The sequence below is a fragment of the Alligator sinensis genome, unplaced genomic scaffold (genome assembly GCF_000455745.1).
Source record: "Alligator sinensis unplaced genomic scaffold, ASM45574v1 scaffold61_1, whole genome shotgun sequence".
In the NCBI taxonomy this organism is placed as follows: Eukaryota; Metazoa; Chordata; order Crocodylia; family Alligatoridae; genus Alligator; species Alligator sinensis.
In genome coordinates this window covers 611,480-623,703 of record NW_005841986.1, presented here as the reverse complement: position 1 = coordinate 623,703, position 12,224 = coordinate 611,480, and the positions used below count along the sequence as shown (strand labels likewise).

The following is a 12,224-nucleotide window of genomic DNA, read 5'->3' as shown; positions in this document are numbered from 1 at the left end:
GCGGAGGCTGAGCTGTTCAGCTTGGTGTTTTTTTTCAACCCCCCCTGTCTTTAATTCATGCCCTACCTGGATGTGCTGGGATCCCTCCCCCTAGTTAAGAGGATGCAAGTTGCTTTATTTCTGCACTGTAAAAAGCCACCCGTCTCTATCGAAGACGGATGCAGACATCGTGCTGCTTATAAAAGGGGGGAGACCTCGGTGTGGTTTTAAAAAGGGGGGGGGGGGGGGGGGAGTGTCTATAGCCTACCCTTTTGGAAACCCATGCAGATAGTAAATGCAGCGAGCTTGTGTGTATGTAACATGTAACACATCCCTGCCTCTGTGTTGAAAAGAAATCTGGAAACTCCAGTTCACCGTTTTCACGTGGCGGCGCTTTCTATCCACCCTAGCACTAGATCTGCTGCAACAACTGCCTGGTGCAGCCTGTGGGCACCAGGTGAGGAGAGCCTCGCTGCCCCAAATCTACGGTCGAACAGTCTCGTGCTCTTCAGGGGCTTCCTGACCGGACACTAACGTACCCGTCAGTTCTAGGCTGCAGTGGAGGCAAGGAGGTGCCCCTGGGTGAGGGTCTGATGCCTGGGTGAGCGGTGGCCCCTCCGCTTAGGGAAACGGGAAGGCTGGGAGCGATGCCCCGTTGGAAGAGCTGCAGTTGCACCCAACACTAATGGGGCCGTGAGGGTCAGTTCCTCTTCACTACAGCTTTACAGCAGGGCTGTCTCAGTGCAGGTCCAACACCGCTACAGAAACACCGGGATGCCGTATGCATCTTGGTTTCCAGCGGGGCAAGGACAAGCCTTTCAAACGATTGTCTGCCCAGATTTTCCAGAGCGCTGCTCATGCCAGCACTTACTCTGCAATGGGATTGCCTTTCTGGGGTTTTCCAAGCTACTGTCGAAGAGGCGCTCCCATTCCCAAGTAAATGCGTGTGCGGGGGCTTGTTCCAGAACCGCCATTCTCCTGAATTCACGCTGACCTGATTCCTCGTCAACTTGTACGTAGAGCTTAGCCTAAGTGTCGCCTCCATGTAGAACAGGGATCCTGCCAGTAGTATGTAGAGAAAGATTTACTACAGCGCTGCTCTTGCTTTGAAAAATACAGCCCTGTCTGCCATAAACTGACAGTGCCCGCAGCTTGGGCGAACGGCACCGGGGCTGCACGTCCTGTCTGCTCTCAGACCGCCCTGCTGTTGCCTTGCCAAGCCCCCCCAGCAGCCGCGGGCGGGAGGCTGTTGCCTGTTGGAACAGGGGCCAAATGCTGCTGCTTGCGTCTCTTTTAAGGGGAGTTTCTGTGGAAAGGCTGCTGCGAAGGCAGGCGATGGCTTAGAAATAGGGAGCTGTGTAGGTGGTAGCGCACGCACAGCCCGGGATGCTGGCTGTTGTAGCAGAAGAGCTGAGGGCAGGGAGCGCCAGCGGGCAAAGCCTCCTGTAGCAGATGATAAAGCTTTTCCATTTTTACTGCAGTTTAAGCAGACTCCGACCTACCTGCATGCCCGGGGCAATGCTAGTGCAGCCCCCCGTGTGTGCACGGCCTTGTAAATCAGTGCCTGTTTCCCAGTTTGCACCCGCTGCCCTCCAGTCCGCCTGCGCCAGAAGGGCACATGCCGGCGGGCTCCATAGGGCCCCTGGCCTCTGATGGGGCCGAGCTCTGTTGAACACCTGCTCGTTCACTTTACAGCCTAATTTAATCAAATTCCTTAGCCTGGAGGAGGAAGCTGGGAGGTAGCTTACCTTCAGCTGAAACCACAGCCCTCTCCCCTCTGCTCCCTTTCTCCAGCGCTACACCTGGGCGCAGCCGTTTGGCTACACCATCTAACGCGACCTTCAAAAATGTATTCTCTTCACCCTTCCTGGGATGCAAACGGGGAGAAAGGGACTTAATGTAATTCCCAGAGACTGTAAATGCTCCTGACTTGATCGCAGCCAGTAGCAATTCTGTGCGTCTTCCCGGTTGACATTTGCCACTAGGGAGCACGCTGAGACGAGAGGATTTGGGCCACAGACTCCCATTTACACAAGCAAATTCCACTTCCCCCCACTTCTGTTTGCATGGCTTGCGTCAGGTTTGCTTTCCAGATCCGAGCGGGTTCAGCATGGCAGGGGCTGTCTCGCAGCGTGCTCCCCAGTTTGTCTGCAGAAAGCAGCGTGCTGCAGTAGGGAACGCGCTTTAGTGCCATACCTTCAGCATAAGTAGTGCCTGCCTGCAATGCCAGAGGGTGGGGGTTCGCCCGACGCTCCCAGGACGTTGCATGAAGTACAAGGGCAGCGCTGAGAGCACGCACGCAGTAAGCACGTGTGCGACAAGGGCCCGGCTGGCACAGAGGCTCCGTTCGGTTGGGTTTTTCTCGGTTGTGCGTTTCCAGCTGGCGCTGGGCTGCTGCTTAGTCTCCTCCTAATTGCATAACAAACCATTTTGCTTTGAGAGAAGGACCCAAGAGCCCCCCGCCCACCCCGGTTTAGGAGAGCAAGTCTTGCTAAGAGCCTGTTCCACCGGGAAGCCGGTCGTATTGTTGGTGCAGCCTCAGACGCGCAGCGCAGCGCGGCGTGGAGGAAAGGGAGCGACTCCTCTGTGTTCATGTAATAAATACCTTGGGCAGCATGGCACGTCTCCACGCTTCCTTCCTTCCTTCCCTGACCCCGGCAGACCGAAAGGTGCTTCCTCACATTTGTTCCCTCGCCTGCCGCGGTAGCCTCACGCCCCTGCCTGTGCCCGACCTACTTCAGTCAAGTTCATCTGAACGAGCCCATGCATCTGTGTGCCGGAGACCTTAAGAGGACGGCCTCCGCCCGGGAGCCAGGAAGGGCCAAATCGCATCCCATCTCCTATGGCGAAAGGGGCAGTGCTGGGGGGGGGCTCGAGCCCATCTCCCAGCAACCGCAGCCCCGTCTTTATTCCAGTTTTGCCTCCGCTGTGCCAAGGGCAGTGGAAACTGAAGGAAGCTGCAGGTGGAGAGGGGTGGGTGGATGCAGCAACTCTCAACGCTTGCTTCCTGGTCCCCAGGGGAACGTGCTCTCGGCACCTAACGTCCTGCTGAGGCAAAGGTGCCGGCACATGAGACTCCTCTCACCTCCAACACGTTAACGGCTTGCCAGTGCACCAGATGGTTTGGGCAGGAAAGGGGTAGCAGCCGCCTTGGCATGGCGGGGACCAGCCCCGGGGTCACGGCCAGCTACCACCTACGTGCTGGAGCTCAGTTGTGGACCCAGGCAGGCCACTAGTCCCCAGTGCTCCCAGCGAGAGCCTCCCTGTTCTGAGCTACGAACTGCCTCCCGGCCAGCTCCTACCTGCTCGCGTCCGTGCCTGCGCCATCCTTTACCTCCCATCCGGGCGGGAGAAAAGCTGTGTCTTTTCAGAGAGCAATCGTCTACCCACTTAGCCTCCAGCTTTCCAGTCCATACGGGCCAGGTGTGCACCCTCCCCTCCTAAGCCAGGCCCTCCACCATCCCCGCCTCTCTCCCTTGTTTCAATAGGACTTCACCCCTCGGGAACACGAGGGACCAGGACCGTACGCTGGATCCCAGGCGCGGCCTGAGCAGCGCTGCGTGTAATGGCAGTAGTATGTTGGGAATGCCTCTCCCCATACATGCTGGCATCCCATTTTCTTTTCATGGCTGCACCACGTCAACCAGTTAGCCCACCTGCTCCCCTCACCTCCGCCAGCACTGCCAGCTCGGGGAAGCAATGCTTGTTACCTTGAATCCCCCCAGCTTCCACTCATCCAGGTCCCGAGGTCCCCCCGTACGGGCAAGGCCTCCCCGCTCAGCCATCAGCAAACGTCGCTGGTGACACCTGCTTTCTGCCCTCCCTCGAGCTATTGCAGAAAGCCGTCCCAGGACCCTGCCCTGAGGGTCTCTGTTTGCAGCCTCCCTCTGGCAAAGCCCGGTGCCCCCCGTTCCCACCTCATTTTCTGATTCCCGTGCCTGGCCAGTTAACTACTAATCCCCTGGGAAGCATCCTATCAAGCGCTTTCCTGACGTCCAGGCAGATCAGATCTAGGGCGCATCCTTTGTCTAGAAAACGGGTCATCAAGCAGAGATTGGGTTAGTCTGATGGGATCAAACTCACGTTGCGTTTTATCCCCTATTTCCCTCTGCATCTTTCTTGCCTTGCAAGCTTGGTGTGAAACCTGGAGCTTACTGAGATCAGATAGAGGAGCCTGTGTTACCAGGATCGCCTTCACGCCAACCCCCTTCTTCCATAGATTGGCTGCTCTCCCGTCACCGGCTCCACCATCCAGGCTAGAAAGTTCACAACAAAGACAAACCCTTGCGACCTGGCTTTGCTCTTCCTCGACGTTCCCGCCCCAACAGGATGGAAGGGAGCTCGAGCGATGCCCCCAAGTGAAACCGCTGTCACTTGCAAGGGCACGAAGCAGCCCGGAGAGATCTCGCCCCTCCAGGGAACGCAGGGCGTAAATCAGCACCACGAGGCCGCGGGGAACTCGTCAGGGACGCGCCCGGCTAAGCGAGGACTGACGGTACGGGGGGCAGGTAGAGAGCCATTAAACACAACCGTGCACGGCGATGCAAGGGGCTACAGCACGGCCTCTCCCCAAAGCCGTGGCTCTGACACCGGGTACTGGCCAGGAATAAAACAGGGCGTTTAAAGGTACCACTTGGTCTGCGCATGACAACTGCAGGTGATGCCAAGGGCCTGAATTCCCCGACGTTATGGTTCCCGCCTGGCTCCCGCTGGTGCAAGACAACCCAGGACCAGACCGACTGCAGACTTGGTCACTTAGGAAGATGAACCTGCCCAGCTGGGCCGGAGCCAGCCAGCGTCGAGCAGGCACCCGCCCCGAATGCAAGCGCGCCAGGACAGCGATACAGAAAAGGCCTTTAATCACCTGTGGCTCGGAAACTAAAAGTCAGGCACAAGGCCTGATAAAAGTCACATGGATAAGTCAGGGCGTAACTGCCCGAAGAGACGGAGGGGTCCAGGCAGTGTCATGGCTTCCTTGTGTCTTGGTCCAAGGCTGGAGGCAGTCGTGCCCCAAAAAGACGTGGCAGTGGGGATGTCGATGGCTCCGTAGTTAACAGCAGGATGGAGGGAAGCCGATGGTGCCACCTGACCGGCCCCTGGGTGAAGACGCAGCACATGCACAGGACGGCGCCTTGGGCCTCGGGAGCTCCCAGCGCTCGCCCGGCTCCTGCGGCAGAAGCTGGTCCTCTTGCAGCCAAACCAGACTGAACGCCAGGGCGCTTGGGCGTCATCTCGGGCTCCGGCTCTACTGACACCAGCAGACATGTGCTCAGCACCAAACCTTCCCTGCCAACAAGCCAGGGGACTGCACAGGACGTGGAGCTGTGTACGCCGCTGGGAGGAAAACTCTGCTAGCTACAACCCTGCGCACGACCTGATCCCAGCCCGGGGAAAGGCCAGAGCAACCTGCACTAAACTGCTCCACAGCTATCACAGGATATTAGCCGAACACGATGTGCAACAAGGGAAGTTGAGGTTAGATATTAGGAAAACTTTTCTTGCTAGGAGGGCGGTGAAGCACTGGAACAGGCTCCCCAGAGCGGTGGTGGACTCTCCATCCCTGGAGGTGTTTAAGCCCCAGGTAGACAAAGCCCTGTCTGGGATGATGTAGTTGGGGCTGGTCCTGCTTAGAGCAGGGGGCTGGACTGGATGTGACCTCCTGAACTCCCTTCCACCCTCCTTGTCTATGATGTAAATAAAGCAGGAGGGTCAAAGCCAGTGACAGACCGGGGTTGGTCTTCACCCATTCAAACACTGCTCTAAGAGCCTGGCATGTCCCAGGAGATGAAACAAACGCCCCTTCCAAGAGGGTGAAATCCTGGCCCCAGGGGCAGCAGACGGGAGCTTTGCCTGGGACTTTGCTGGGGCCAGGACTTCGCTCAGAGTACTGTGCAAGGGGTTTAAGACGGTTCAAGGCAGGAAGAACCCAGCGGCCATGTGAGGCTGCGCTTTCCTGTCCCAGCAAGGGCAAGGAAGGTGCAGAGCTGGGCAAAGGGTCCCTGGACTTACAGCAGAGCCCATGCTGCCCTCAGACACCCTGCCAGCGATGCGGGGCCATGCTCCAGCCCCCCAGCACTGCTGACGCCTGTGAAATTACTTGCGTGGCTGGGCATGGGAGGGCCCCTACCTTGTTAAGAGACTGGCTGCGATGGGGCTGGAAGGGGGGGAATATTACGGTGCTCAGCAATCCCCCACACTGCCAGCTTGCTGGAGAGTGGCAGTGCACGGGTCCTCCAGCACAGCTGACAGGGGAGGGAGGGGATGAGGACTGTCGCCAGAGCCCCCAGTGCCGAGTCCACTGAGGAGCCTGGAAGCCCGTCTCTAACCCGAGATTCAGCACCATGAGCCGAGTGCGGCCGTACCCGCTGTCATGGAGAAACCGCCCCGGATCACAGGCAGCGACGGGGACTCTCTCCTGCTCAGCGTCAGCACTGGGACCGCTGCACTGGAGTCTCCCAGCACCGAGACCTGCCCCTATCCCTGCCTTCCCTGTGGTCCTTCATACCCCCTTTCAGCTCTGAGTCCTGCCTGGGTCTCCAGTCCTCCAGGCAGCACTCCAGTGGGACCCTGCCCATCCCAGCCCTTATCTGGCAGTGGGTGGAGGGCACCCATCACCCCCAAAATGGAAGTTTCTGCATTGCCACCCACTCCTGCTGCTCCAGATGGGGGCAGAGGCAAGGCATGGAGTCCCACTGGCCAGGCACAAAGCCACTGCCAAACTGGCCAAGCATTTCCCATGGGAGTCCCACGGGGTGAAATGCTGCCCTAGAGACCTCACTCAACCAGCTCTCTCCACAACTCAATGCAAGCAAGTTGTTCGTTCCCCTGTTGTCCGCCTCTGTTGTAATCCTTCAAATATAAGAAACATTTTAAAACGAAGTATTCCTTCCAAAAATGCCCGTGTCCTAAACCTGAGTTAAAATGTAAACAGTGAAAAGCTTTCCTGTGCCCTGCCATGGCTGTGCCCTTGTCAATTTACTTTACTAGGATATTTGATTTGGGTTTTTTTGGCTGCATTGGAGAGTCGGAACATCTGTCTCAAATTCCAGGGGATCTTATATTTGAAGGACGACAACGGGGATGCGAACCCGGGACTCCATGCGCCTGCCTGAGCAAACCCACCTGGCACTGCTGCAATCACCTGTCTCTACGAAGCGCCTGCCGCCTCCTGGAATGAGTAAATCTTTGCCTGGCAAGTATTGGGGCATTTCACAGTTGAATCGTAAGCACCTGGATGCGGTGACCAGTAACACCGCTGGCCTCTGCTGCACCGGACGGCATGGAGGCGCACCGCACTAGACACAGTTGGCAAGAGGCAGGGTCCCCAGAAAGGGCTCCGAAGGGGTCTCAGATCATCTTGATCTCTCGCGAGCGACCCCGAGTCAGGACCTGGCGCTGGGCCTTCACCGCCTGCAGGCGCCGGCCCCGCAGGTTGAACTGGGACCAGCTGAGGAGCTGCAGCAGCGCGCATGTGATGGGGATGATGACGAGGAGGTAGAAGCAGCCTTGGCGCAGGGTGGGCTTCCAGGCCGTGCCGGACTCGAGCTTCGGCTGGGTGCTCATCACGTTGCTCACAGGGTCCCGCTGGAAGATGTCGTAACCTGAGGCCGAGAAAAAGGCTGTGAGACTCGTCTGTAGGCACCAGAGCCTCTGGGCGCTCTGTGGGAGAGGAGGCAGGGTGGAAAACACTGGACATGCCCTATTCGTTCTCTCCTTCAGCAAGGTGGCCTGAATTTCACCTCGATTTAAATCACCAAGGGGCAAGCCGCCAATCTGCCCATCACCTAGACTAGATGTGGCCTCTGGAGGTGCCTCCCAGCCCCGCTGCGCTAGGATCCTGTGCCCCGTCGTCCCCACCACGCCGCAGGCAGAGGTTTTCTGCCCCGGCTCTTTCCTTCTCTGGAAAAGCACACAGCGTGGGACTCCGTTTTGGAAAAAGGCTGGCGGACTCTGTACATCGATTCTTTAATTAAATGGTTTAAAAATGTTGCAGTTTCAGCCTGGAGGCGTTCTGCGTTACCTTCAGATCTCATGGTAAAAGCGTCAATTTTAAGAAAAATATTATGAAAGTTTTCATTAAACTATCCAATGGGAGGGAGGGTCAGTGATCAGCCCTGTCCCACAGCAAACCACTACAGCCACTTCCCAGTTGCACTGGTCTCCCATTGATCCTGACCAGCCCTGACCTCAGTTAGGCAACCGGCTCTGACTGCATCGCCAGCCGGGGGGCGCAAAGCACATGGAGCATTAACGTGCATCTGCTGCTGGGAGCAGGATATCCTGCAAGCCTCCTCTTCGCTGGCTCCTGCCCAAATGCCATGTCACAGAAGCCAGCAGACAGCCCCAACCAGCCTGCATCCCTGGGGAGCAGCATGCCACGTCACTCACCTGTGTAAGCACACAGCAGCCAGGTGCCAATCAGAGGGGCAAAGGTCTGGCCTGGCTTGGTCACCAAAGCGACCATCCCAAACAAGAGGGCCGAGGCCGCCTGCTTCCTGCGGTTCAAGACAAAATCCTCGTCCACCAAGTCGGTGACAACCAGGTTCAGCAACTTGCAAGTCCCTTCAGTGAAGACCCGGTTGCTGTGGGAGGCAGCAGAGAGGTTTCAGGTGGAAGCCCGGGGAGCATTAACAGAGCTGGGCTGAGCATGGGATGTCAATGGCACAGTGAGAAATGTAACCCTGATCCCAAAGCAGCCCCCACGAGCATCCTCCCATCACTAGTGTCTGCCTGCACCCCACGAGGTCCACGGCCTCTGTGAGCCCCCTGAAGGGAGTGAGGACAGGAGGAGACGCAGTGAATGTACCCGTATACAGTGCGTATGCACTGGCTCACTCCGCTGCCACTTCCCCCCACGCTATATTTTTCAGGTCTTCCGGGTGCAGCCTGGCAAGACGGCCCCTCACCCGGAGACCCAGCACGAGCCAGTGTTTGGAGCACCTGCCCCAGCACCTTCCTGCCATGCCTCAGATCCCCTGTCCATAAAAGGGAGAGAAAACCACCCACGCTCCCACCCAGTGCTGACAGGTGCCCCCAGCACGCCGAGTGCAACCCGAGACAGGCCCCACACCTGGCGATGAAGATGCAGAGCAGATGCACCTGGTCAGGTCCTGCCAAGAGCATGACCACGCTGAGCACCAGCTTCAGGAAGAAGAGCCCACGCACCACAGCGTAAACCCCCCATCTTTGGCACAGAGACAGGAAGTAGAGGTTGTTGAGATGAGGAGCAATGTAGGAAATGCCTGGGGGGAGAAAGACACACAATTGACTCAAGGGGCTTTCTGCACCATGCAGACACAAGGCTCAGCTCACCCACACTTGGGGGTTCAGACAAAAGCTAGCGATCCCCCCTCATCACCTGCGTGGAGTGGAGTGCATTTGATGCTAACAGAAGCATTCAACCCTGGACAGCACACTCCACGGGTCTTCATAACTCCCCAAGAGGCAGACTGAGTCTGCCTAGTCTGAGTGCCTAGTCCACTCAGACACGCCTAGTCTGAGTGGAGAGAGGGAGGATCCGAGGTGATCAACTTATACAACATCACCCAGGGAGCTAGGGTTAGAGCCACGCTGGGAACGCTGACTCCCAGATCCACACTGGAACGACCAGACTCGGCTCAGACGCTAAGAGCACGGGAGGAAGTCAGACAAGGTGTCTGCACCAAGCCCCTCGCTCCTGGCCCGGGACGGACCCCTGCATCCCTCCAGAACCTGCACTGCTGACCCCGTCTGCTCAGCTGGAGATGTTTCAGCTACAACCAAGAGACAGTGACTGCGCTCCGGTTCTCGTCACCCCCCCAGTCTAGATTTAAACCCAGGTTTGCAAAGACAAAGAGCTCCCAGCCTGTCTCCCACAGTCACTGCCACAACTGTGACTCTAGCCTAAAGCCAAATGCCCGGCTTGCTCCCTCCTGCCTCCGAAGAGGAGCAAATACTGGTTCTCTTGAACTTACAAAACAGGGGGAAATTCAGGGACTCAACGTGGTGGCAGCAATGGTCCCAGCTAGGGGTCGGAGGGCAGGTTAACCCCGAGAGGAGAGAGCCCATGTTTGGGAAAAGGGCGCTCAGTGCTGAGCTGGCTGCCAGCCCTGCAGCTAGACAGTGTTACGTCCAGGGCCCATCTCAGACTCACCCAGCAGGAAGGATCCTGTGGACACAGAGATCTGGTCAGACAGCAGATGTTCCAGGAAGAGAGGGAAGAAGTTGCTGTTGAAGTGGCAGTGAAATACCTGTGAAAACAAGCGTAAAGATGATCCGACCAGCGTGGGGCAGACTAAGAAGAGAAACTCTGGGTTCTGTTACCCTAGAGCAAAAACAGAGAGATTCGTATCCGAGCTTCTTGCATCACAGAGCTTTGTGCCACATTGAATCATAGAAAAATGAAGGTTGTAAGGGACCTCAGGACAGTCCAACCCCCTGCTCCAAGTGGGGCCAGCCCCAACTACATCATCCCAGACAAGGTTTTGCCTACCTGGGCCTTCAAAACCTCCAAGGATGGAGACTGCACCACCGCTCTGGGGGGGTCTGTTCGACTAATTCACCACCCTCCTAGTGAGAAATTCTTTCCTAATATCCAACCTCAACTTCCCTGGCCGCAGCCTGAGCCCATTGCTCCTTGTCCTGCCATCTGCCCCCACTGAGAACAGCCCAGCTCCATCCTCTTTGCAGCCCCCCTGCAGGGAGCTGAAGGCTGCTATCAAATCCCCCCTCAGTCTTCTCTTCTGCACCCCAAAGCAGCCCAGGGCCCTCAGCCTCTCCTCACCAGTCCTGTCCCCCAGCCCACAACCATTTCCATTGCCCTCCACTGGACTCTCTCCAACGTGTCCACATCCTTTCTGTAGCGGGGGCCCACAGCTGGACACAGGACTCCAGATGTGGCCTCCCCAGCGCCGAATAGAGGGGAAGAATCACGTCCCTCCATCTGTGGGCACCGCTCCTACCCATGCAGCCCAGGATGCCGGGCGCCTTCTTGGCACCAGGGCACACTGCTGGCTCCTGTTCAGCTTCTTGCCCCCTGCCCCCCAGGCCCTCTTCTGCAGAGCTGCCGCCCAGCCAGTCAGTCCCCGGCCTGCACCGGTGCAGGGGATTGTTCTTTCCTAAGTGCAGGACTTTGCACGTGTCCTTGTTGAACCTCAGGAGGTTACTCTGGTTGAATCCTCCTATGTGCCTAAGTCACTCTGAATCTTAGCCCTATCCTCCAGCATATCTACTACTCCTCGCAGCGCAGGAACTTGCTGACGGTGCGCTCCATCCCATGAAATCCAGACCTCCCAGACAGCCAAGCTCAATGTCCCACATGAAATATCTGTGAATCATCCAAATTAACACTTTTCCTCAGAACAATCATGGGTAATTCATCTTAATTGCCATTTAAGCTAGTTTAAATGGCTGTGCCACATTTGTTTTGGTGCCAGCCATATCCTGGTCTAATAATTAACCCAGTGCTTTATTTTTAGCCTAGGTATCCAGTGCCAGGGCGCTGCATAGGTGGGGTGGTGTATAGCAGGGATGCCAGCGTCACAGGTGCCCTGCTATCATGCTAACAAATGCAGTGCTATCAGCAGTTATCTCTGCAAGTCACCAGCTACGCCCTCGCAACCCACAAGACAGACAGGCACTAATAAGGAGCTGTATCCAGCCCAGTCCTGGTGGGGAACTATGCAGCATCCTGTAGGGAGACCAAGGGCTTGCAGAGGCAACAGGAACTGCAGTGCTGCAGGGAAGCTTGGGAGAGAGCCTGTCCTTGTCGCTGACCCCTGGGGGTAACCAGGATAAGCAACCCAGACCCGTGATGAATGGAGCACAACCCTCAGCTGGAGAGAGGGTGGATGTGACATGGGCCTCAGGAATGCATGGGAGGAGGCTCCTTTGTGCACACATGGGAAGGCCAGAGGACGGTGCTTTTCCAAGCTGTAACAGCTACGTGATCCCAGAGTGAGGGTTTCCCCAGTCATTGTCTCCGCACCCCTGCCCACCCGCAGCCACATGGAAACCATAAGGCTGCAGCGTTCCAGCTAGTCTGTGTGGGATGGTCTCAGAGCTTGCAATAGTCAAATCCTTTTCCCAGCAGAGCAGCAGCTTGGTCTACACTTTACTGCCCTCTGCAAGCAATGGAGAGAAGAGCAGGTTAACGAGAGGGAGTGCTCTCAGGTCACAGGCATGGAGAACAGGCCATGAGTCACACATAGCGGGGCAGGAAACCCCACAGACTTATGCAGACACCACTGCTTTCCCTCTGGAAGAAC

At 57.1% G+C, this 12,224-nt stretch overlaps 1 protein-coding gene across 4 annotated transcripts in view; it reads right to left on the bottom strand.

Moving 5' to 3' along the window:
• Nucleotides 1-4,821: 4,821 nt before the first annotated feature.
• The window catches only part of MFSD13A (major facilitator superfamily domain containing 13A), a 19,040-nt gene continuing 11,637 nt past the window's right edge, over nucleotides 4,822-12,224 (bottom strand). For all 4 annotated transcript variants that reach the window (XM_025201228.1, XM_006021276.2, XM_025201226.1 and 1 more), the window contains 4 exons: nucleotides 10,112-10,208; nucleotides 9,050-9,221; nucleotides 8,368-8,561; nucleotides 4,822-7,580 (listed from right to left, as the gene is read on the bottom strand). In XM_025201228.1, the coding sequence (XP_025057013.1) occupies nucleotides 7,327-7,580; nucleotides 8,368-8,561; nucleotides 9,050-9,221; nucleotides 10,112-10,208 (717 nt within the window). In that variant the 3' untranslated portion in view covers nucleotides 4,822-7,326. The remainder of the gene's footprint in view (nucleotides 7,581-8,367; nucleotides 8,562-9,049; nucleotides 9,222-10,111; nucleotides 10,209-12,224) is intronic.